General features: G+C 36.6%; 1 protein-coding gene across 2 annotated transcripts in view; it reads left to right on the top strand.

The window, feature by feature from the left end:
- Positions 1 to 24869, top strand: part of MRPL3 (mitochondrial ribosomal protein L3) — a 39922-nt gene extending 15053 nt beyond the window's left edge. For both annotated transcript variants that reach the window (XM_008522842.2, XM_008522843.2), the window contains exons 6-10: positions 958 to 1018; positions 12133 to 12241; positions 17589 to 17666; positions 18989 to 19066; positions 22891 to 24869. In XM_008522842.2, coding sequence (XP_008521064.2) covers positions 958 to 1018; positions 12133 to 12241; positions 17589 to 17666; positions 18989 to 19066; positions 22891 to 23043 — 479 coding nt within the window. In that variant the 3' untranslated portion in view covers positions 23044 to 24869. The remainder of the gene's footprint in view (positions 1 to 957; positions 1019 to 12132; positions 12242 to 17588; positions 17667 to 18988; positions 19067 to 22890) is intronic.
- Positions 24870 to 27001: the final 2132 nt, after the last annotated feature.

Below are 27001 nucleotides of genomic sequence, written 5' to 3'. Positions count from 1 at the left end.
AGAACATGCACACTTAACCACTGTGCCACCGGTCCGGCCCCTAACTTTGTATTTCTAACTGTATATATTGTAAGTGCCCTATAAATGTTTGGAGATTAATTGCCAAATTTAATCCTCGTAAGTGTTAATTCCAAATTTTTATAAATAAATTGATATGCAGGGCTTTGACTTACAAAATTCCTTTAACATATTTCCCAAGTACATTTAAAATAAGGTTTTATTTACATACAACTAGTTTTGGCAATGTTAGTGCTATATAAAATTAGGGGTATCCATAATGGCAGTTTTTTGCTATTCCAAATACCTGGGCACATGCTAGAATAACTATATTTTATTGAAACAATGACCAGTCCACGAAAAATCTGGTATGTGTGGGCTTTACATGGATATCACACATACCATAATCATTACCCAATACAATGGACCTGTGTTCAAGTAAAGTTCTTATTTTTGAATAATTTATCTCCAAAGAGTTTGTCTTGATTCAGCCCCAACATTTTTTGAGTCATTCTCTTATTTCTATTTTCCTTATATGAAATAGGAAATATATCTTAATTCAGTGTATTGTTATTCACTAAAATGACCAAGAATCATCAAACTCATGTATTTATCAGCAGGAGCACTGTGTTGTCACAGCAATTGCCCATTGCATCCAGCACCGTTGAAGGTTGGCCTCCGAAGGCAGAAGCCTGTCAGCCAGCCAGTCTTTGGCTCACACCAGCACTTTGCGCCTTCTACTGGGCACACTGTTCTTCAACCCACGTGCAGTCCATTAAAGCATGTTTGTTGAGCAATTTTATTATTTTATTGTTGATGTTTCTAAAAACTGCAGGAGAGAATCTTCTGTCATTTTTGAAAACTGATAGCTAGAAGGCTTCCTGTATGTAGTTTATGTTTCGTGGTGTTGTTTCTGGGCTGATATATCTCCTATTGACTTTTTGTTTTCTTTTCATAAAGGCACACCTCTTTATGCTGCTCACTTTCGCCCAGGACAGTATGTGGATGTCACAGCCAAAACGTAGGTCTGCATAGCAGGTTCTCTTTTCCTTTTGTTTTCCTTAGATATTAAAAAATAACAGTGAGTGAAAGAAGTATAGTCTTTCAAGTCAGTGAATAAGGGAGAAGTAACCATTATTGTCATTCATAAGTCTAAGCTTTAGTGTTACTGTGTACCGGTTTTTAAATAGCACTGAGTTAGTTGTATGTGTAGAGTTCACATCAGGTTATAGCTTTTGAACTGAGTTTCTTGAAATGGGACAGAGAGAAAGGCCACATTACTCTAGTTCTTTGTGAGCTGGGCCCACTTTGAAGGCTACATACAGTTTGATGGTGAAATATACATGAGCAATGTCATAGAGTTCTTTTGAGATTATTGTGTAGTCTAGTAATTGGTGGGTTTTTCCAAATTCAAGGAAACAGTTAAATTAGAAACATTTTATACTGTTTGTGATAGTGGTGGTTGTGCTTAAGGTTCCCCTAAGGTAGCTATAAACATTTTTGTGACTGTTAGAAGCCCTATCAGAAGCTGAAGGAAGAAACAGTATTACACATTAGGCCTCTTCAGTAACATGACATTATCTCCCAGTACTAGATAAGTGAGACTTCTTCCATTGAAACAAAATATTTTTTTATACTTAAGGATTTAATTTGGTTGAAATCAACACTTAATTGTCACTCTAACAGAAATGCTGACTTTGAGTCATATTTAGACTGGGCAGTGTTATTTTGGGTACTGTAGTTTTTTCACATCTTACCATCTATTGGATGGCTTAAGATAAGTTCAGTACTGGCTAGATGATCTCCAGGAAACATTTAGATCTTACAGAAGTGGTTTTTCAATAATTAGTTGAGGTTACGTCACTATGGAATGAAGTAACTGAGCCCTTTATGTATGTTTGTGTAGAAATTGGTCAGGGTAGGTTATTAGAATCCATATGACCTAAGCTAACCTAAATTCCAAATACCAGTTCTTGTCCATTCCTGTTTCTTGTTCTGTCAACACAAATGATAATTTCACTTTTGTTATGTGCCTCAATTTTTTCCTTTTCATCATTTGACAAGATTTGCAACCTGTATTCCAGGAACATTCTGACTAGGAACCCTTTGAAAAATGAACAGTGGTCCACAGGTGCTCTGGGCTGGTCTTATGATCACAGTGACTGAGCCAAAGTAGCTTTTATCCAAGGAAACTAGATCAGTGCCAGCATTGGTTTCCTTAATGCACTCAGCTGGATGCATCTTCCTTTCCACGTTGTTATTGCCTACTTTTGGATATGGGCCAATGCAAACAGTTGCTCGGCGCTTCTGCCTTTGAACTAGCTAGAGATGGAGTGGGAGAGACTGGCAGTAGAATGGATCCCCCTTTTAGAGAGATTATGAAGCTCTCCTTGTTTTTCCCTGCTTCCTGATTGTTGCGGACTCATTCCTATTTCCTAAAATCACTAGTTTCTTGGTAACTTTGTTTGTTCTGCCTTCCCTTGTCAAGAACTCAAAATATTGGAGCTGTAAAGCTTTGGTTTGGTTAGTTGGGGGGATGTGTGATTTTACTTTTTAAATTTAAATTACATATAATAAAATACCTCACAGTAATTCTGTTAATCTACATACAGTTAATAGTTTGTGAATTCCGTTATGTAGTTTACAGGATAAATGAGTTATTCTGAGAACCCTGCAAAGTCAGAGGCCTTTGTTAGCAGATGCCTTGTGGCAGGATTTGTGACTAGCTTGGATTAGGACCCAGCTTTTCAAATGCCTGTGTTCTGTAACCGCTTTCATTTCATATGCTACTGTTGGGTTTCCTTGGCTTCTTGAAAGTTATTTTTAAAACTTCAGCCACCTTCTTGTGAGTATAAAGTGAAAAAGGAAGTGTTTTTTGTTTTGTGTTTTATGATCATGTACCTAGAAAACAAGATTATGTAAAGCCATGTGCCAGCCTCAGGACTAGATAGCTGATAAGAGCTGCTGGGAGAATAATGAGCCCTGGGGTTTAAAGTAGTTGACGTTCAACTCTGGAGAAGGGAGCACCTTCATTTGAGAAGATCCTCTGTATTGTATGGACTGCAACATGGTATTCTGTTTGACTTTCATTGTATAACAGTAGAGAGAGGGGTTGTTTTAGCCCACACATGTGTGCACTGTACTCTAGTGTGCTTAATCTTTACATGGTATTACCTGAGATCAGAATGAAATGGGGGGCTGGCCCCATGGCTGAGAGGTTAAGTTCATACTCTACTTGGGCTGCACCGGGTTTCGTCAGTTCGGATCCTGGGCGTGGATGTGGCACCACTCATCAGGCCATGCTGAGGTGGTGCCCCATGTGGCACAACCAGAGGCACTCACAACTAGAATATACAACTATGTACTGGGGGACTTTGGGGAGAAAAAGAAAAAGAAAGAAAAAGAAGATTGGCAACAGATGTTAGCTCAGGTGCCAATCTAAAAAGAAAAAAGAATGCAATGGACTTTTTTGACCTTCCGATGACTATAGCTCTTGTAGCTGGCATGTTATTCTGCCTTCAAGATGCTTGTAAGTGCTTGAAACTATAGGGCTCTTTGTCCTTCTCATGTAGAGTTGTTTTGAATTCCTTCTGGCGGCAGCACTGGATCCTCAGCTGCATACAGTCCTAGTTGCTGCCGCCTCTTCTCTTTGCTGCTGACTTCCCTGGAGTGTGTGTGTGTGTGTGTGTGTGCACGCACTTATAAGTATGCACACGTGCATTTGCTTGCTTTTCTTTTTCTTTCTAAAATTTTTCTATCTCCTTCCACTGATGCTTCTCACATTTTGGACAGTTTTCCCTGCTTGGAGTTTAACACATAGTTTAACTTCACAGCCAGTGAGAATGTTCTTTTCCTTGTCAACTATAAATGGAACCACACTCTTTTGGGAGTAGGCTCTCTGAGTCCTCTCAACCCCTTACTGTGGCTCACTTACAGCCAGAGATTTACTACCTTGGCCTCCATTTCCAACCCGTTTTAAAATTTGGAAACTTTTGAGCTTCATCTTCTTGATTATTAATCCTGTTACGGTTGCAAACACTAGAGAAAAAGTTGTGCAGTGACATGGTTAGGTCAAATGGTGAAGGTCAAGTAGTTGAATGAGCTTCTTTCTGACTTGAATCTGGGCTTTAAAATTTAAATTTAAATAAATAAACAAACTCCAGAAAACCAGGAACAAAATTACCTCAGGACTGCCACTGGCATGAATTCAAAGCTCAAGAGGACACCCGGAGGACACCCCACGCCCACTGTCACGGACGCATCATCACCGCCTGCGTCCTTCAAGTCCTTCGAGACAGATACCTGACATTTTCCCCTAAACAATGCAGAATGCATTTCTACAGTTTCCTCTTTGTTTATTCTTTTTTCACTCTTTCCTGATTTCTCTCCTTTTTTAAAAAAACTACAAGTTCTAACAAGCACCACTAGGATTCAACAAAAAACAATGAGCTAACCATCCCATGCTGAGGATAGAATCAACAGTCAAACCTTATGTTTACAGCTGTTTCCTTCTCAAAATTGAGAAAGAAAGGGAAGACGTTAGACCCAAATCATCATCTGTCAGAAGTTACAGTGCAATATAATCGCCATTACAGAACAAGAATATACACTTTAAAAGGGTATGGGGTGGGGAACGCATCAATTTGCATGCTAGTCTTAAAATTTTATTTAGAATTAATTACATAAAACTGTCATATTTCAAAGACTAGGCTTTATTACCTATTAATAGCATAATGAAACTGTTATATATTAGATGTAATGTTATGAGATCACCGTCGTATATGCAGTTTGTGGTTGACAGAACCGTCATCATTATGCAGCACGTGACTGTTAGTTACAGCATCTACCTCATGGCCATGTTGTGAAGATTGAGCTAATGCATGGAGAGCTCTTAGCTCAAGGCCTGGCACATCATAAATGCTCAGGAGTATTGGCTACTGTCACTATTGTTGATATTACTGCTTTTTAATTTGTTTCACATTTTAAAAGAAAAAAATCTATGTTCTCCTCATTAGGAATTCAATTGTGGTGTCTTCTAATACATGAAGTTATTGCCTTCTTACTTTACACCGTCTTCCGTATAGCAACGCAGCAGCCTTGCCAAGCACTCTTGGTAATTTTAGGATTACATGCTACCTGCTCCATCTAGAATTTATAGAGTAATGAGGATGCCCTTGAAATAGCTTCATGTCTCTCTGATTTGCTGGATATTTTTATATTTTCGCTCTAATCTCTTTCTCAAGAGGCAGTATGACCTGGGTTGAAAGCATGGCCAGATGCTTCCATTTACCAGGGATTTGACCTTGGGCAAGTGGCTTAACTTCTCTGGATGTAGATTTCATTATCTTTAACACGAGGATATGGGGCTAAATGGTTTCCAAGGTTCCTTTCAGTTCTAAAAATCTGTTTCCAAAAAATAATCCCTCAGTTTTCCAAGTGACATACCTCACTCTTATCTGTATTAATGAAGAAGTAACACATAAAAGTAGATTCATAGCACGTGGCAATAGGGTTTTCTGATACATTGATGAAAGTGATATGGCTAAAGACCTTCAGAAAACTGTTACGTCCTTTCATGATATTGCAGAATTGATTATTTTAGCTTTCTCTTCTGAGAAGAGCAGACTGAACTCAGGAGAGCAGATGTGGTATTCTGGGTTTAGTAGGACAGCCAGGACATGCTCCCTTTCATAAGAGGGTTCAGAGGAATCCCTGCACGTTCAGCTCTTTGTACTATTGAATGAACTGGATGTGACGTCAGAAAGCTATAAGCAGTGCACTCTTGCAGTCACTTGATAAAAATGTTCCCACATATTGATGAGAGGTTTATAGTTTTTAGACAGAAACAGAATACCTGCATTTCAGGTCATACTGTCCCAGACTCATCCTAGAGAGTAACAGCTATAGATATTCTATGCCAGCTTTTAACTTTATGTGATGGAACACAAAGCAACTGGAAAATTCCACCATGACTTACTTATAGGATAAGGAAATGTACATTACATTACTGTACATCAAATAGGTTTAGACAATGATACTGAATTAGGTAGAAATTGACTGCCAAAGTTTACGTGGATCTTCAGTAGAGATGCTTTATCCCTGAAATGTGTGGAGATGAAAGGAGGTAGATAACCTCTGGGTGAGTTTGTTGAAATGAGGAGAAGCTATAATTAAAGATTAAAATGTTGGTGCCGTATTAGTCCATCATGAATTAAAAGCTAATCCTCGTGCAGTCAGTGTATTAGCTAATAGGGCCTTTTATATACATGTAATTTATTTTAATAAAAATTGTCCTTTTTTGTTAACTAGAGTTTGTTTTGTCTTGGTTTTTTATTTGAAATCTTTTTGAGTGGTTTGAATCTAAAATATAGCAAAGTGATGTTAAGTTATATCCTACAAGAAATTCTTTTGATTGTTGATTTGGACATTATGCTTTTATGTTCATCAGTACTTTCTGACAATTAAAGATTTTACCTTACTCTAATCTTTTCAGAGTAGTTCCATTTTGTAAAGAAGCCCAATCTTGGTTTTGGCAAGAAAGTGACATGAATCTCCATTTCCCTGTATTCGTACATAACGTTTAACCATAGAGAAGCTGATTTTAAACCAGTGATTTCTTCACTTTTCCACCCCCACCTTCATTTTTATTTATTAAATATCAAAATACAGCCTGATCTTGGGGTGTCCTTAGAGAAGTCAACAGACGTCTCTTCCATTTAGTACTCAGTCACTGGTTTTCTGAGAGATTATGTACAAATCACTTAAACATTTTACAACATAATCAGCTAATGAGAGGAAGTTAAAGCTTAATTCGGAAATGGTTCTGATTGAAAACCTCTACTTACAGTATGGATTTTGATTTTTTTAATAAAGAAAATGAAGTGCTTTGCAGCTGGTGCAACACTTGATGACAAACAATTTCAGCTCTTTTTTCGGTAATAGTAGAAAGATGGGCAATGCAGTAGGAAGGGCGTTTGAGGCAGAGGGAACAGAGAGTGGCTATATTTAGGGATTCATGGAAAAATCTGCTGTGACTAGGATTTGTGGCAGGCAGTGTTTGAAAGGTAGGCTGGACCCAGTTATAAAAAGCATTATGTGCCCCAAACTAAAGAAGTTACTGGGAACCATTTAAGGTTGTGGTTTAGTTTGTCTGCTTGTTCGTGTTGCTCTTTTGTTTTTTCAAGCAGGAGACAGTTTGTGTGATAAGATTATCATCTTGGGAATTTCACTCTGGTTGCATAGAGGAGGACAGCTTGAGAGAGAGATGTTCAGTTTCTGCTTCTGAAATATTCTAGTTCAATGGCTGAGGTACCTCTGATTGGCTATGGTTGGCACATCTGTGGAATGGGATGGTAGCGGAATTCTTGCCAGAGGGCAAGGTTTGTGGAACTCCAGCTTATTAGAGTTAGCTTCAGGGTCAGCAGACTTTTTCTCAAAGGGCCAGATAATAAATATTTCAGGTTTGCAAGTATTATGATCTCCATTGCAACTACTCACTTATGTCATTTTAGCTCTAAAGCAGCCGTAGGCAATAAATAAATGAATGTGTGTGGCTGCGTTCCAATAAAACTTTTATATGCAAAAACAAGTGGCCAATAGAGGCCACAGTTTGCCAACCCCTGGTTTAAACCATAGTGAGAAAGAGGGTCAGAGGCAGGACTCTAAGACCATCTGTTCATGTAGCAGCAAAGAGAAAGGAACTTCTCAGAGAGTGTTAGGGAAGCAGGAAAATAGGAAGGAAATGATGATTGAGAGGTGGGGGAGAGTGGTTAAAAAGGAAGGATAGAGGACAACTCTTTCTATTTCAAAAGAGGCCATAGGAATTTGAAAACAAATTTGAACAGTATGAAGGAATTGCTCATTTTTTAAGATTGTGATAATGGTATTGTGGTTTTGTTCTTTAAAAGGATTCTTGTCTTTTAGAGATTGATATTGAAATATTTATGGATGAAATGACATGACATCTGGAATTTGTTTCAAAATAATCCATTGGAGTTTCAGGAGAGGGGAAGAAGTGAAACAAAATCGGCCTTGAGTAGATCATTGTTTGACCTTGGGTGATGGATACATAGGGATTCGTAGTACTAGTCTCTGCTTTTGAGTATGTTTTAAAACTTCTATAATAAAAAGTTATTTTAATAAAAGGCTTTTAGATTTGGGAATTAAGGCGTTAACCTCAGAGTGAGTTCCAGAGAACAACAGGAGAGAAAGATGGATTGCAGGTGGTGGATGAGAGAGGGAGAATCAGTTGCTTCCCAAAAAGGAGGAGAAAGAGGGATACAGAGGAGAGGAAAGGTAGAAGAAGCCAGTGGCATGGAACTTAGTGTTTCGAACTTTGGAGGAAGTTCTCAGAGGACTCAGAATGGATGAACTCAAGAAGACTCCTCACCTCGTGGACCTTTGTTTTATCCCCATATACAAGTGTATCCAGAATCATGCAATCAAAGGCAGTTTCCCACAGAGTAGGGAAATACTGATGGGTTTATATTCAAACCTGTGTGTATGCTGGTAGACGTTTGGCCATTTGTCACAATATGTCAAGGGAATGAAATTCACATAGTAGTAATCGCTAGAGATTTATAGAATGCACTTGGAAACATTAAATTGTCCATTTTCTTCAGCAAGTTTCTTACTGTCATATTTTTAAGCCCTTCTTCCCCTTTTCTTAATACCATCTCAAACTTTTATAAAAGCATGTCCATTATACCACATTTGGAAACTATAGGACAAAATAAAGGAAACTAATCCTCTTTCTTCCTAAGACATAGCTATAGCCAATAAAAAATTGCTCTGACTCCTCTCAGGTGGGCACTAAGGCTGAATAATCCACAGTCCCTACCCTTCATGAATTTAAAGTATACTAAGGGGACATGGACCGAGAAACAAGGGCAATAAAGGCTCCTCAATTTAAATAGTCTGAGATTTTTGCTGAACTTTTGGTTTAACAAGTATAAATGCTCTAAGTAAAACACCTTTTTGTGTTTTCCGAATTTTCAGATATGTGTCACTAAATTTGGAACTTCTAACATTGTGTTCTTTCTGATTGGGATTTTCCTTTATTTGATTTTTTTCTGCTGTCATTAACTAAAAACAACAGCAGAAAAGGCATGGGGGAGAAAGCATGTGTGTTATGTGTTGTGTATCATTTTTAGTAAAATGAGGATTTTGTTTTGTGTGACCCGTGAAAAGCTTACATTTGAAATGTGCCTGGGTAGGCTAAGTATAGATCAGTGCAGTTCTTGCTTTTGTTTTTTGTTCTCAAGTTGGGTGACAACTGAGAGAAGCAATAGAATAGATACCTGTACCACCCATGGATCAACAGGTGCACTCTATTCTGCATAATCTGAATTAAGCCAGTAATTTGTCACGTCATTTATGTTTTATCCTTTTGTTTAATGTTATTTATTGAAGAGGTTCCCATTGTACACAGTGTAACAACATGATGTATTCTCGAGCTAGACTGGAGAACAATCTGTAATTAGCCAACAGATAATTAGCACTTCAGGATACCACTTTCATCTTATAATCATTTACTCTTAAAATGAGCTAAATTATCTTCTGTAATTTATCTGGCATGTGTTTTATTGGTGCCCACACTCGTGCTGTCTCTTTTTAAGTAAGAGATGAATCAGTTTGAGAACTCAGAGGGTCCCAGCAAACTTCCTACCAAGAATGGCCAGTGTTAGAGTGTGGTGTTTTTAAAACACATTCATTTTAGATAGTATTGCCAGTCCCCTCTCCTTTCTTCTTTAAAGTGTTATTTGCCAACACTAGGTTCACATGGCTCTTTAGGTATTTTTTATTTTTAAATTGCCAAGCTTTTTATTTTTCAAATGTGTTTTAAAATTCAGTGTTAAGTAGAAACATCTGTTAAATTTCTGAAGCAAAATTTCAGTAAAATATGTGATTATCATAGTTTCTTTCTTAGCTGTTAATCTCCTTGCACAATTTATAGTGGTTTTTCATTTAATCTATGTTAAATTTCTGTTTTAGCTCTTTGATCAGGAATGAGTATTATTTTGGGTTTTTGAGGCAAAAAAAAGAATTATGTACACACCGTAAGTGATGTTTTCAGTTGATTAATGTGAAGAAACTGGTGTAAGCTACATTTAAGTTATTCATAGACAAATAATTTTTGGCTTGTGCTTTGATAATATTCAGGTGTTAGGTTCTGCACGTAGTTCTTATTGTTTTTATGTTGAATTCTTGGTTTATCTAAAACAAACTGTATTATTCATATGGGCTTACTTCAGTCCTTTACTCTCTGATAATTCTTTGTTAAATGAATACTAAAGTCCTTATGGAAATAACATAGTTTTCATAATCTTTTTGCTATTGGTCCTTTATGTAAATGGCCTGAACTACACACTGTTTCTGTGCTTTGTTGAGGTTAGGGAACACTTCATTAAAAATATGTTGACATATCTAGTGAAAGGTGAAAAAAAATGTTCATCTTCAGAGTCTGTTAAAAACATATCTAGGGGCTGGCCCCGTGGCCGAGTGGTTAGGTTTGCGCGCTCTGCTGCGGGCAGCCCAGTGTTTCGTTGGTTCTAGTCCTGGGCGCAGACATGGCACTGCTCATCGAGCCACGCTGAGGCGGCATCCCACATGCCACGGCTGGAAGGACCCACAGCGAAGAATATACAGCTATGTTCTGGGGGGCTTTGGGGAGAAAAAGGAAAAAAAATTAAAAATCTTTAAAAAAAACATATCTATACAGGGGCCGACCCCAAGGCTGAGTGGTTAAGTTCGCATGCTCCACTTCAGCAGCCCAGGGTTTCAGCAGTTTGGATACTCAGCACAAACATGGCACTGCTCATCTGGCCATGCTGGGTACCACATCTGTGGGCAGGGTACCACATAGCACAACCAGAGGCCCTCACAAGTGGAATATACAGCTGTACGCTAGGGGGCTTTGGGGAGAAGAAGAAGGAAAGAAAGAAAAAAGGAAGATTGGCAACAGATGTTAGCTTAGGTGCCAATCTTAAAAATATATGTATATATCTGTACAGTCTTGTAATTTATTCTAACCCTTTCGTTGTACCATTTGTACTGATATATTTGACAGAGACAAACTTTAATAATGCTTGAACCTTAGTATTGTTTGCTTTCTACCTGTATCATAGAATGTTTCTCTGATTAGCAGAATTTTAAGAAATTGTTATTCTCTGATTTTATTTGTCCATTAGCCTCCTATTCAGAACTCGAGACCAAGATCCATCTGGTGTCTTCTAAAACTTATTCAGCATTTAGGGCATTATTATTGTTTTATTTAGTGCTCTGTTGTATTGGTTATCTATTACTGCCTAACACATTACCCTAAAACACAACAGCTTAAAACAAAAAAACATTTATTACCTCACAGTTTCTGTGGTCAGGAATCACAGTACAACTTATCTGGGTGTGTCTGGCTCAGGATCTCTCACAAGGCTGCAACCAAGACATCAGTCAAGGCTGCAGGCATCTCAAGGTTCGACTTGGGGAGAATCACCTCCAAGCTCACTAACATGGCCGTTGGCAAGCCTCAGGTTCACGGTTGTTGGCTGGAGACATCCTTGCCTCATGCCTAGGATCTCTAGGATAGCTTATGATATGGCAGTTGGCTTCCTTCACAGCCTGGCAAGCGAGTGCCAGGATGGAAGCCACAGTCTCTGTGTAACCTAATGTCGGAGGTGACACCATTGCTTTTGCTATAGTTTATTCTTTAGAAGTAAGTCACTAGGTCCACCCAGACCCAAAGGGAGGCGATTACACAAGGGCACGAGTACCAGGGGGTGGGATCTTAATGGTTGCCTGCCACTCTCTTATGAGGACTTTGAAACTTCTAGAAATAGACCACATTTACTATATCGTTTCACAGAATTGATGATAAAACTCCCTGTTCAGATAGAACTTTTGCTTAGCTGTTGTCTCACAATCTTGAATTAATCATTTTATATAGAATGAAACTCCAGGAAGGGGTGCAAAGCAGGATAGAGATAAAGGAGTGTTCATTTTCAGTTTTGCTTGTATAACCTTTTCTAGTTACTTAGATAAGGAGCTTTGTTAAAACTCTAAGGTACTATCAAAAAGTGTGCAATTGGGAATATTTTATGCGCTGTTCATTATGTAAATTCTCATGTTTATCTTGTTCAGTATTGGTAAAGGTTTTCAAGGTGTCATGAAAAGATGGGGATTTAAAGGCCAGCCTGCTACTCATGGTCAAACAAAAACCCACAGGAGACCTGGAGCTATTTCAACTGGTGTAAGTATAACTTAGTAATGCTCTTTTTAATGCTAAATATTCAACTTTTGCACATATAGTGCTTAGTCTGTCCTTGGGATCCAGTCACATAATTTTAATCTGACTCTAGGCGGGTCCTAGTGATTGTCACACTTTTATGGGTCCTGGCATCACTGACTTTCCAGAGCCAGACTTGAATCATTTAGTTATAGCCCACATACTTACAGCCAGTATTCTCAGTACTTTTCTGCCTACTTTCTCATTCCCTTCTGTCTCCCATCCTACCCTCTGAAGTCAGCTGCAAAAAATAAAAGATTAGATAGGATGCCCATCCATCTAGTCCCACTGGTTTCTTCACAGATTCCTTTTTGCCTTGAAAGAGACAATTGGGAAAGATTGTCAAGGACGATATCACGGTGTAAGGGAAAAGTGGTAGAGAAGAAATGGAGAAATAAACAATAAGAGCATAGAAAATAGAGAAGGACTTTTGTATGGCTAATTCAGTCATACTTGATACTTGATATTTGATACTTGATATTGTGTTATCAAGCTGTTTAATTTTTGCACTCTTTTGCAAGAATGTGGGGAAACAGGCATTCTCATACGTCACTTGTGAGAATACAAAATACTGCATCCTTTCTGGAGGGGAATATGGCAATATCTAAGAAAGCTACAAGGTGTTTACTTTGACACAGCAATCCTACTTCTATGGATTACCCTGAAGATATTCTCTTAAAAATATAAAAATGCTTTTGCACAAAATTAGTCATTGCTACAGTATTTATAATTAGAAGCATAAATGTCTGTACTTGGGAATTTGGATGGATGCACTGTGGTCATCTGTTCAATAGAATACTATGCAGCTGAAAAAGAATGAGTAGGTCATTATGAAACAGTGGAGTTATTTCCAGAATATAAGGAAATGCATATGTTATCTGCTTATTTTTGCAACAAGGAGGACCAAAAAGATAAACCAGAAACGAACGAGATTGGTTACCTATAGGGGATGGGTGGGGAACAGTATGGAAGGGCTTAGGAAGTGGCAGAAGTGACACTTCCCTAGATATACTTTTTGTTATACTTTTTTACTTTGGGAATCATGTTAGTGTTTTACACATTCAAAATAAAAACAAAGATGAAGGGGAAAATCCATAATGGAGTATCATTGGAAAATGAACCTAACTCTTTCAAATGAATAACATAACCACACTGATGGTGGTGAGGAAGAGGGGACTGACTCAACTAACTTTTGAACACAGTAGTTGGCTATGTACCCTGAGTCTAAATTTAAAAAGTACTGTGCACAAGTGTTGAATTCTGCTTGTTTTTTGCAGTGATATTAGTTAGCAATTCTGAAGTAGTTTTCTGTGAATTGTAGGACTGAGCGTAAGTAAATATATTGAGAATGGGAGCCAAGTTTCTCACCATTAGAGAAGGGTGTTAAGGTATGAAAAGGAGGGAAATTAGAATGAGCCCTTTAATGTTGATTTCAAATCCTGGGTATCAGTATACATTTACTGTTTGTGTAATATAAAGAAAGAGCAAAATAAATATAGGGGTGTGTGTGTGTGTATAGATATTTATGTTTTAGCTCTGTCTACTGAAAGGACTTAAAAGCAAAGATGTTCCATAGCAGTGAGCATACCTAGAGCCTAAATCTTGATTTCTAAATGCCATTCCCCACTGAAAGGAACTAGGGTTCTTTGGAGAAATGGTTGATTTCATGCATGGGTCAGGAAGATTACAAGATGAACCCAAAACAGCTTGTTCAAGAAAGCAAGGAAGTGCTTAAAAAATGATAGGTACATGGAAAGGACACAGAAGCCAGCTCAAATCAGCTCTCACTTGCAAAAATTGGGACAGTTTGATCTGAAAACCAAAAAAATGATAGTAACAGAGTTCATGGAATAAAATTAGAATCCATGAGCTCACACTGACACAAATAAATAAAATGAATGGATAGGTTAATAAATAAATGGGAGAAAGATAACTGCTCTTTCTTATAGTATAATCCCAGCTAATAAATGGGGAAGGAAAGATGGAGTTAGAATTACACTCTTTGACAGCCATCATAGGAATAATAGATTCAGCCAGGAATTATCAATGGATGCTAAAACAAGTGGTGAAAGTTTGATGGAGACTAATTATTTACATAGTCCCAGAAAAAATTGCCTATTAACTACAAAGGGAAAAATAATAACCTTAGAGTGGATTAACCTAGTGGACACATCCTTAACTAACTGATCAGCATTATACATCACCAGTAATTGGACAAACCAACATAATAAGCCACGTGATTGCTTCCCAGAAAAGCATACATCATTGCTTCTCTGGTGATTCCTGCCAGAAATGCATCACCTATAGCTAGTCCTGGAGAAACATCGGACAAACCCAAAGTGAGTAATATTCTGCAAAATAATTGGCTTGAACCCTTCAAAAAGGTCAAGGTCCTGGGGGCTGACCTGGTGGTGTAGTAGTTAAGTTCACGTGCTCTGCTTTGGCAGCCCGGGGTTCACATGTTCGGATCCCGAGCAAGGACCTGCGCACTGCTCATCAAGACATATTGTAGCAGCGTCCCATATACAAAATAGAGGAAGATCGGCACAGATGTTAGCTCAGCAGCAGTCTTCCTCGAGCAAAAAGAGGAAGATTGGCAACAGATATTAGCTCAGGGCCAGTCTTCCTTACCAGAAAAAAATGTCAAGTTCATGAAAGACAAGGAAGGGCTGAGGAGCTGCTCCAGATTTAAGGAGACTAAAGAAACATGACAACTAAATGCAATGGATAATTCTGAAGTGGATCCTTGACTTGGAAAAAATAGCTATAATGAGCACTGTTGGGGCAGTTGACAAAATTAGAATGTGGACTGTAGATTAGATAATATGTTCAGATTTCAGAGTTTTATAACTGTACTCTGGTTGTGTAAGGGAATACCTTGTTTTTAGAAGATATACCCTGAAATACATACACGTAAAGGAGTATCATGTCTGCCACCAAATTTCAGATGGTATCGAGAAGCTGTGCATACAGAGTGAATGGTAAAGCAAATGGGGCAACATGTAAACAATTGGTCAATTTGGGTAAAGAGTATGAGAGTTTTTGTATAAAAATAATACAAAAACTCTCATGCAAAAATAGCTTTTTTATAATTGTAAAATTATATAGTTATAAATTGTATAAAAATAAAAAGTTATAAAAATTAAGTTGATCATAGACATAAGTTTAAAAGCTAAAACTATAAAACCCTTTTAAGAAAACAGTAAATCATCATGACCTTGAATCAAAGCCTGAGATATAAACGACACCAAAAGTACAAGTAACAAAAGAAAATATAGGTAAATTAGACCTCATCACAATTTAAAACTTTCGTGCTGCAGACAGTACCACCAAGAAAATGAAAAGACAACTCACAGAATGGAGGAAAATACTTACAAATCATGTATCTGCTAAAACTTGTATCCACAATATATGAAGAACTTTTACAACTCAATAGTAAACAGATAAATAACCCAATTGAAAAATTGACAAAGGACTTGAATAGACATTTTTCCAAAGAACATATACAAGTGGTCAATAAACACATGAAACTCTGCTTAACATCTTTAGTCATTAGGGAAATGCAAATCAAAACCACACTGAGATACCACATCACACACACTGGGATGACTATAATTAAAAAGACGGATAATCACAAATGCTGGCAAGAATGTGCAAAAATTGGACCCTCATACATTGTTGATGAGAATGTAAAAATAGTACAGCTGCTTTAGAAAACTGTTTGGCAGTTGCTAAAAACGTTATCTGTAAAGTTACTTATGACCCAGCAATTCCAATCCTAGGTATATACTGAAAAGAAATGAAAACATGTACAAAAAATTGTGCTTGAATATTCATAGCAACATTATTCATAATAGCCAAAAAATAGAAACAACCTAAATGTTCATCACTTGGTGAGTGGATAATAGATTTTAATTCATACAATAGTATTTAGCAATAAAATGGAGTGAAGTATTGGTACATGCTGCAACGTGGATGAACCTTGAAAACGTGCCTAGTGAAAGAAGCCAGTCACAGTAGACTACATATTATATGATTACATTTATGTGACGTATCCATCCTAGGCAAATCTATAGAGAGGAAAGAAGATTACTGGTTGCACAGGGCTGGGAGGGTTAGAGGGAGTGACCACTAATAGGTGTGAAATTTCTGTTTTGGATTGATGAAAATGTTCTAAAATTGATTGTGGTAATACACAACTCTGAATATACTAAAAACATTAAATTGTATGCTTCAAATGGTGAAATGTGTGGTGTGTGAATTATATATTAATAAAGCTCTTTTAAAAATTAAGCATATAGAAGAACCTAGTCTTGTGACTCAAGTTAGTTATCATGAAATAGACTATTCAGTTTGTGTAAATACTTCCATTAAGGATTGGCTAGTAAATGCATTTATAATCCTAAGAGTTGGGGTATACTTTTAATGAGAGTATAAATTTAAGTGGACAGGGCGTTTAGTCCTTAGTAATGTAATGTTAAGCACAGTGCTTATCACAGAGTGTATTTGTAGAGTGAATAAAGGTGATACTTAGTCTCTGATATTCAGAATTGTCTTTTAAGCTGTGTTAGTTACATAGTAACCAACTCTAATGTTTGATGAGCCACTTCCACTGGGAGTTTTGCCTGTTAATGTGAGAGTAGTGATGCAAAAGTGATTATATTCCAAGAATTCCTCTGTCATGAGCAGCTTTCCAATTTTAGATGTAATTCAGATTTGCTCCTTTAGATGTAGAACTATTATGCATTACCAAAGCCAAAATCAGAGAGACCGTGAGAAGCTATTTGATTTATGTGAATCAGAGACAAAAGAGGGCTGGACAAACTCAATATTCTGCTAATTGACTCTGTCCTTTAATCATTCTGGTGAAAGAAAGCCACGTCTAAAGCAAGGGTGGGCAGTAGGACCGTTCCAGCCGCAGTGGAGCGGAGTCCATTAGGGCAGTTAATACAGAAGATTAGTGAAGACGGGCCAGGCAGGCCTTTTGGTTTGTTTTGAATGGTGGTGTGATGTGCTTGTATGTCCTTTGTTTTCCTTTTTAACTTCTTAACCAGTATTAGCTCAGTTGCTGCTCTCTTGTTACAGTTTTTCTCCTAAATGTGTTTCTTAGTCTGTATTTATTTCGTTTGGGAAGGAAATCCTCCAGGGGTAAATGTATCTAAATACGTATTTAGTTCTTTACTGGGGCCTAGCAGAATGGGAAAAAAATAAAGCATTTTAATAATTCCTGTCTTAGTTTGCATTTCAGTTTGATCAGTACTGTTTGAAATTGAGAGTACTTAAAAGTGTTAATTTTGATTCTCTCATTTAGGATGTTGCCAGAGTCTGGCCTGGAACTAAAATGCCTGGGCAAATGGGCAACATAGATAGGACAGCATATGGACTGAAAGTAAGTTTCTAAGTGGCTCTTTTTAGGGATAAATTAATGCTTAAATGCAAAGGCACCAGAATGTGTGTTTAATGTGTGTCTGTGTGTGATTGTTCTAACAGGTTTTACAGTTATTGAGAGGTGGAGGGTATGTGAACGGTTTGTGCTGTCGTTGTAGTAGTTATGTGCTCATTTAACATCCAAGCAGTGGACTGTGCAGTCCTTAAAAAGAAAACATCAGCATCTACTGTTTGACCTGGAAAATTTCCACAGGATGTTGTTACATGAAAAAAAAGATTCGGGTTCTTATGTATAATAGTCTCCTTTTGTAAAAGAGTGAACAAAAGCTCTCTCTCTGTGTTGGCATGCCATGACGTAGACACAGAAAAGTGGAAGGTTATATGTGAGATGTGTTAGGGGATGGACGCGGATGTGGGTGAGGAGGAGGAAGGAAGAGATAGTACTAAAAAAAGATTGTGCTATACATCCATCTTTATAAAATAATTATATATATTTAAAAGGAGGAAGTTATGTTCACTCTCTACTAACTTGAAGAATGTATGTAATATCTAAGAGAAAACAGGCTGTATTATAATGGGTGCTATATAATTATATTTTTATTAAAACAACTAATGTTTATATATAAACGCATATATGTTTCAAAGTATAGGAAGTACAAATAAGAAAATAAGCCACCCACAAGAACAACACCCAAAGATAACCACTGATCACATTTTGGTGCATGTTCTTCCAGTCTCTACTCTAAATATATTTTATTTATAAATTTTGACCAGCAGAATTTTTAAAAATTTTATATAATTAAATCTGTTTTCCCCAGAATACTTTTTCTCAGTACCATTTCTTGACCATTCTCTCCCATTTGTGTAAATTTTTTCTCCATGTGAAGATCTGTTTGAGAGCCATCTGCTCAACACACTTATTTTTTAAATTAGACTCAGAAAGGTTGTGACTTCCCCAGTTTCTAGTTGCAGCAAGCTGGTATTAACTAAAAATAAAATAAAAGTGAATTTCCACTTCTTATTCCTAATGATGCCAGCAGAGTCCATTGAGATATCCAAGTAGTCTTGATCATTCAGTCACTTTTATATTTAAAATGAGAGTTTGCTACCACTTCCATAAGACATACCTGTTCTAGTCTCATGTTATAAGTCATCTGTAGGATTTGAATTTTTTTATTTCTCATTCAACATTTTGAAGTGCTAATTTGGTTTTCACTTTATAGGCTGCTTATAGCCTCAGCTGTTAGTAACATACTGTTTATTTTAATAAAGTATATTCTCAAAGTTTTAACTTTTAAGATTTGATTTCATTTCTTACTTTAGGTATGGAGAATAAACACAAAGCACAATATAATCTATGTAAATGGTTCTGTACCTGGACATAAAAATTGCTTAGTAAAGGTATGTATAACTGTATCTGTTTTCCATTGTTCCATATATGTGGCTGTGTGCCATAAATTCTCCTTTGACCTATAAATGTGGCTTGAAAATAAATGGCTTTTTTCCACATGAATTTCTGCTAAATTTTTCTGCTTTTTGGTAGCTCCTAAATGAAAAAATTGCCAGGATAATCTGTACCCAATGTCTATAAAACCATGAACCTGCAGTAAGGATAGGGCCAGTAAGCAGAGTCTCTTCAGAAATATAAAAAGGGTTTTAGGGTAACTATTGCCAGAATATCAATGTATTTCTGTCCTTCCAAAGGAAAACTTTTTAGGTTTTAAGAGTACTTTGACAAAGGAACCAGAAGTACATGAGGTGGAAATTAAATGAGTCAACAAGAAAGATGGTTAAAAGTAGACATTTTAAGGAGAGATTTTGTTTTTTTTTTATTACTGTCATTGCTCTGATTACATCTTTGTGTGTTCCTTAAAAATACACATGTTCATTTTTCTGTTCAAAAACATAAAGTAGAAGAAGAAAACAAATGTGTACAGGATAGATTTGAAGAAAAACTCTTAAGCTCTCAGAGACTTATTTGCATCAAATAAAATACAGAATAAATATTCTGCCTGGAATTGAGGCCAACATGCTACAAAGTGAGAGATCCCTTTTGAATTTTGAGTCTTCCATTCTGAAAATAAATTTGTAGTAGACATGATATCAGCTATTCTCTGAAATATATTCTTCATTAATTTTCCAATAATAACGACAAAATAGGTGAAACTTAAATCTCAGATTTTTAAGGTTGGGTCTTTCTCTATGTATTGTTTTTCATTTCTTAAAGTAGGTTCCATTACTAGCATAAGGTACAATGTTTTTTTTTAATCTTACACTAGTTAAAATTTCTTTTCTGGAACTCCTCTCTTTTGACTGGATTATTCTTAATTTTCTTAAAGAAAAAATGCATTTGATGAATTTTTGCAAATTCTTTTTTCTTTTTTAACTTGAAGGTTTTAGAGGTTTAAGTGGATTTCTAGTGTCTTAAGTGTCCCAGTCATGCACACAATGACAGGTAGTTGAAACCAGCAGGTTGTCATTGTACTTCTCATAACATTTTGGTTTCATAATTCAATGTATCCCTACCTCCACATTCCAGACTTATTACATGTTATAAATATCAACCTTAAATAAATGAGAAAAAAGGAAATTGATTATTTTCCCTAATAAACTTATACCAAATATCAGGTGGATTTTTAAATGTTGTCAAATCCTCCTTTTCTCCCCATTTTGCTGCATACACAATTCTAGGCTGACTTTCCAGCTGAACTTTACTATGCTGTGATTTCTCAGGTGCCATTCTCAGCATCTTCTTTGACACCAGCAAGGATGAATAGGTCAACTATCTTGAAAAACCATAATATATGCAGTGATATTCTGATCTGGTTGTTATAAACAGCTTATAATCAGCAACATTTGTTACTCAGATTTTCCACCCACTTCCATAAAAGATTACTTCCAAAAAATTAACTCCCTTAATGGATGATGGCATGCTGTCACTGAAGACACTTAGAAGGTACACCAAAGGCAGTTCGAAAAGACGTGTGCAAACATATTTTGAGAAACAAAAGCATCAGAGAAATGTCTACTCTACTTTGAACTGTTAATGCACTAGTGGATATATTTGCAATAAACATTTTGTTAAAAAAGAATTCATCTTGAAAAAAGACTTTGAATTTTGGTGTGTAAACAATTATCTTTTGTGACCCTAAACAATGTTAGGTGTCCCAAACATTAAGGTGTGGGTTTGGGAAAGTGTTTTGTGGCTTGTGTTTTCAATGTCAGAAGCTTGGTACACATTTTGACAACATTCACTTTTTCCATTCTTCCAAGTGATTCCATAGCAGGTGAATAAGCACCCTTGCTGTTGGGGACTGAGGCACTTCCTACTGGACAAGCAGCCTCCTTATTAACATCCACTCACCCCACAGGAGCTTTTGCTCCCTCAGAGTACAAGTCTACTGATAATTTTTTTCTTATTTTGAAGTTAGAAAAGATAGTCTTAGGGATGATCAACCTGTGTAATGTAAGCTTTTTTTATTGTTGTTTGGATTCACTAAAAATATTAAGAGAACCTGAAGAACTGTTATTTACAGCATAATGTAGTGTATGTTATTAAATGCTATTCGTGTGTGCTCGTCCCTATATTCTAATTTATAATCTAAGTTTATTTTCAGATACACCTGGGGTTTTTTTGGTGTCCTTTCCCCCACCTTTCCTCAAACGATTTGAACTGGTTTGCTAATATACATAAATATAAAAAAGAAAGGTAGATAGGTGAGAGAGTCTTAGTGTAGGCAGGGGTAAGATTAAGTGAACAAAAATACATACCATAGAGTCTTGCACATTTGTTAAAGATGGGCTGCAGACTTTTGACCCTCCACTTTAAAGCCATCAAGACAAAAGATATTTAGATAAGATGTCATCGTTTGTGTTTCAAATGAATGAATTATATATAGTAATGTAGCATTTACAATTAGAATATATAAGCACTGCTTTTGTCTGAAGTGTTCCTGAGGTTTGGTAGGTTTGTAAAAATGTAAATATAACTGAGAATTAGCTATTTAGGTTATTTATGACTAAATTTTCACATTTATCAAATTAGCACAGGAAGTTTTGTTATTGTTGGTTTTGTTTATTTTCTTGGGTTTTATTTTCAATTCTGAATTCTGAGACAGTTTAAATTGGTAAGAATATGACTTCTTTTTCAAAGTTAAAGTTCAACCCAAGATTAGTGCATTGGAAAAAAAATTAAACAAGTTTATTTTCTTCTGGGCAAATTACGGTGATTTCTTAGAACAATTTTAATGAGAGAGATTAAAATAGATATGTTTTTCTGTACTTAACTGTTCCTAGCAGCTGTGTACTTACTTCAACCAAATTATTCATTTCTTTTTGCCAAAATGATTATGCCTTATTTTACTCTGTGTGTATAATTACATGTAATTTTTTTTCTCTTTGAATGAAGGCTGTAGAGTGAGGCAGAAGCTTTAAAGAACCCAATAATATTTTCCAAAAATAAAACCCAATATTTTAGATCGTATCAGTTTCTGTACTATTATTTCTTTGGTTTATGAATTCACAGATAGAATTAGAATATTTTTAGAATATAAAGAGTTAATAGAGCTGTTAGAAAGACTTATGGGTGTATTATTATTGTTTTTGCCAAGTATTATTCAGTCCTCAGCTTCTCAGTGAGAATGCTGCTTTTTAAATGTAAGCTAATTTCCTTAATAAAACTTGATATTTTTGGTTATGTGCCTTTAGAATTAAGACTAACAAAAATACTAGGTAAATTTTATTTTCTTTAAGCTCAGCTCAAAAAATTTATGATAGAAAATAATAAAAAGATAATGTGAGTAGATAATCAAACCAGTAATTAAGAAGTAGATAGTAATACCTTTTGGATATATAGTTTATATTTGAAAAATCAATTTAGATATAATTAATATTTAAGTAGTAATTGTAAATTTTAATTTATCCTGTTGGGCAGTTCTAGAGATTTGTAAGTTATAGACAAGATATAAATTAATAGAGTAATTTTATTCCTGTGAGAGGTCTGATTAACTTGAGGAAGATTGTATTTCTCTCATTGGATTAATTAAATTTACTGGAATAAAAAGAATACATTGAGTTCCTTGTGCTTTATATATATAAAAGAGTTATTCCCATTAGAAAATGTAGGAACAGATATTCTTTGATTATAAATCATAAGTAAAGTAGAGTATCTTTAAGTAATGTAATTGGTAGCACTCATTAATAGGATCTTTGCCTCCTCCCTGCAGATCAAAGATTCTAAACTGCCTGCATATAAGGACTTGTGTAAACGTCTGCCGTTCCCTACGTATTTTCCTGCTGGGGATGAGGAGGAGCTGCCGGAAGACCTGTATGATGAAGACGTGTGTCGGCCCAGCGCCCCTTCCGTCACGTTTGCCTGACCTCGTTGGACATGGCAGAGCCTCACACGCCCTGCGAGCTTTGATGAGCCAGAACAATAAGAGGACTAGGAATTCAATCTTCCTTTGTTAGTCACAGCAATACCACACTTTTCACCTTTGTCAAGAAATCATGCGTAAGGACATCATTCATCCCCCAACTGAATTTTATTTTAAAAAATTACCATGTTACACAAATCAGTTAAGTAGATTGGATATACCAAATTTGGATGGATTGGCAGTTTGCATATTAGCTAAATCTTTGTAATATGTGGGCCTCATTCTATTTTTACTACGTATTTCTCAGGTTATCTTAAGATGTTTATAAATTTATCTTCTTTTATTAAAGTTTATCTGTTTTTGTGAAGGGGTAGTTGTGGAACAGTGGCCAACCATCTGAGATTGTGACTGTGGTACAACCTAATTACATAGAAGAAACCATTTCCGAAAATTCATTTTTATCCTTCTACATTTCATAGCCCTGAAGAGAGAAAGGAAGATTTTTATTTAAATAACAGAAATATGTATGTTAAAGGCTTGACAAAGGAAAGACAATAAAATCATGAATTATGGATCTGATTTACCCTTTGGTTCGGAGGAATAGTTATTTTTTAGTTTGATCACTCAACGATAAGATAGTTGTTATCATTTTTCCTTGATGCCTTCCAAAAAGGATTTGAGGTAACTTGGGATTGTACATTCAACAAAGTTATTAATCACCTATTACTGAAAATGTTAATGGCCCCTGGGTTTCTCTTCATTGTATGAAACTAAAATGTGTTTACTAGTGGCTACTTATGATAAATAATTAAGTTTAATAATGGAAGTAGAAGCAGGCCCCATTTAACTACTGGATTTCCTCTGGACCAGATTCCTGACAATCCACAGAATCCAACTTTTAACCCCAGATGATTTCTGAGACTTGATTCGTATGGTCACCTAAGAGACTTACTAACCATAGTGTTAGGTCTCCATGTGATTTCCTGATAACTAATGGATTTGTTATTAAAAGGTCCAACAATATTTTCCTGCCCATGTTGCATTTCTCTCAATTTTAAATCCAAATGCAACCACATCTTTCTTAAAGTTTTCGTTTACACTTCATCTCATTCTATTAAAGATTTGTGACAATTGATGGGAAATCCATGTAATAAAGTAGTAAAGTAAGAGAAAAACACGTAGGATGATATAAATTAGAATAGGTGGGGGATTGGGAAGCAGTAGAGCCAATATAATGTAGCTGAGCAGGCTATGACATGAAGAGTTTTAATATTCAGTTTGGCTCTGAGCTTCCTGGGTACCAAGGTAAAACACAACGTTTGTTTGTTACATATTTCTCTTTAATCATGAGTTCCTCAAGAGGAATTATTTTAAACTGGAGTAAGTCTTGGTCACCACACCATTTTTATTAAAAACGAAAATAACATCAAAGTAGAAATTCCTACTTGTTAAAAGATAACTCCAGCAAACACCATACTCAAGGATAAAGTATTAGATGCATTCTTGTCAGAATTCAAACAAGGATGCCCTTTACTGTGTCTATTCAACAATATTCTTGGAGTTCTTAGCCAGTACAATAAGACAAGAAAAAGTAATATAAATATTGGAAAGTGAGAACAAATTTCATTACAGGCATACCTCAGAGATACTGCGGGTTCGGTTCTAGATCTCTGCAATAAAACGAATGTTGCCATAAAGCAAGTCATGAATGTTTTGGCTTCCCAGTGCATATAAAAGTTATGTGTACACTATACTGTTATCCATTGTGTGTAATAGCATTATGTCTAATAAAACAATGAACATACCTGAATTAAAAAATACTTTGGCTAGCTCTGTGGCTGAGTGGTTGAGTTCATGCACTCTGCTTTGGTGGCCCAGGGTTTCACCAGTTTGGATCCTTGGCATGGACCTGGCACCACTCATCAAGCCATGCTGAGGTGGCATGCCACATAGCAGAACTAGGTGGACCATAACTAGAATATACAGTTGTGTGCTGGGGGCCTTTGGGGAGAAAAAAGAAAAAAAAAAGATTGGCAACAGAAGTTAGCTCAGGGCCACTCTTTTAAAAAAAAAAACTTTATTGCTAAAACATGCTAACCGTCATCTGAGCCTTCAGCGAGTCGTAATTTTTTTTTTTTGAGTGTCCTGTGTTTGTTTTGTTGGTTTTCAGGGAAAGATTTGTCATGAGCTGACATCTGTTGCCAATCTTCCCTTTTTTTCCCCTCCCCAAAGCCCGAGAGCATGGTTGTATATACTAGTTGTAAGTCCTTCTGGTTCTTCCATGTGAGCTGCCACCACAACATGGCAACTGACGGATGGGTGGTGTGGTTCTGTGACCAGGAAACGAACCTGGGCCACTGAAGCAGTGAGAGCGCCAAACTTCACTAGGCCCTCAGGGCTGGCTCCATAATCTTTTTGATGGTGGAGGGTCTTGCCGCGATTTTGATGGATGCTGACTGATCAGGGTGGTGGTTGCTGAAGATTGGGGTGGCTGTGGCAATTTCTTGGAATAAGTCAGCAATGAAGTTTGCTGCATTGATTGGCTCTTCCTTTCACAAGTGATTTCTCTGTAGCATACAATGCTGTGATAGCTTTACCTACATAGAACTTCTTTCAAAATTGGAGTCAATCCTCTCAAACCCTGCTGCTACTTTATCAACTAAGTTTATGTCATATTCTAAATCCTTTGTTGTCTTTTAAACAGTCATCACCAGGAGTAGATTCCTTCTCAAGAAACCACTTTCTTTGATCCTCCATAAGAAGCAACTCCTCGTTGAAGTTTTATCAGGAGATTGCACCTATTCAGTCACACCTTCAGGCTCAACTTCTAATTCTAGTTCTCTGGCTATTTCCCCCATATATGTAATTACTTCCTTCACTGAAGTCTTGAACCCCTCAAAGTCATCCATGAGGGTTGGAATCAGCTTCTTCCAAACTTCTGTTAATGGTTATATTTTAACATCTTTCTATGAATCACAAATGTTTTTAATGGCATCGAGAATTATGAATCCTTTCTAGAAAGTTTTCAATTTATTTTGCCAAGATCCATCAGAGGAGTCACTATCTATGGCAGTTATACCCTTATGAAATGTATTCCTTAAATAATAAGATGTGAAAGTTGAAATTGCTCTTTGATCATGGGCTGCAGAACAGATATTGTGTTAGTAGACATGAAAACAACATTAATTTCATTGTACATCTCCATCAGAGCTCCAGTGACCAGGTGCACTGTCATTGAGTAGTAATATTTTGAAAGGAATCTTTGTTTTGCTGAGTGGAAAGTGTCAACAGTGGGCTTAAAATACTCAGTAAACCATGTTGTAAACAGATGTGCTGTCGTGCAGGCTTTGTTGTTCCATTTATAGAGCACAGACAGAGTAGACTTAGCACAATTCTTAAGGTCCCCGGGATTTTCAGAATGGTAAGTGAGCACTGGCTTCAACTTAAAGTCACCAGCTGTATTAACCCCTAACAAGAGTCAGCCTGTCCTTTGAAGCTTTGAATCCAGACATTGACTTCTCCTCTGTAGCTATTAAAGTTCTGGATGACATCATCTTCCAATTTAAAGGCTGTTTCATCTACATTGAAACTCTGTTATTCAGTGTAGCCCCCTTCATTAATGATCTTAGCTAGATCTGGATACCTTGCTGCAGCTTCTACAGCAGCACTTGCTGCTTCACTTTGCACTTCTATATTATGGAGACGGCTTCTTTCCTTAAACCTCATGAACCAACCTCTGCCAGCTTCAGACTTTTGCTCTACAGTTTCCTCACCTCTCTCAGCCTTCATAGAGTTGAAGAGAGTTAGGGTCTTGCTCTGGATCAGACTTTGGCTTAAAGGAATGTTGTAGCTGGTTTGATGCTCTATCCAGACCACTAAAACTTTCTCCATGTCAGCAATAAGCCTATTTCTCTCTCTCAGCATTCATGTATTCACTGGAGTAGCACTTTTAATTTCCTTC

This window comes from Equus przewalskii, chromosome 15 (assembly GCF_037783145.1).
Source record: "Equus przewalskii isolate Varuska chromosome 15, EquPr2, whole genome shotgun sequence".
NCBI classification, from domain to species: Eukaryota; Metazoa; Chordata; class Mammalia; order Perissodactyla; family Equidae; genus Equus; species Equus przewalskii.
Note: the sequence above shows the minus strand (reverse complement) of the source record. Positions and strands in the feature narration are given on the sequence as shown.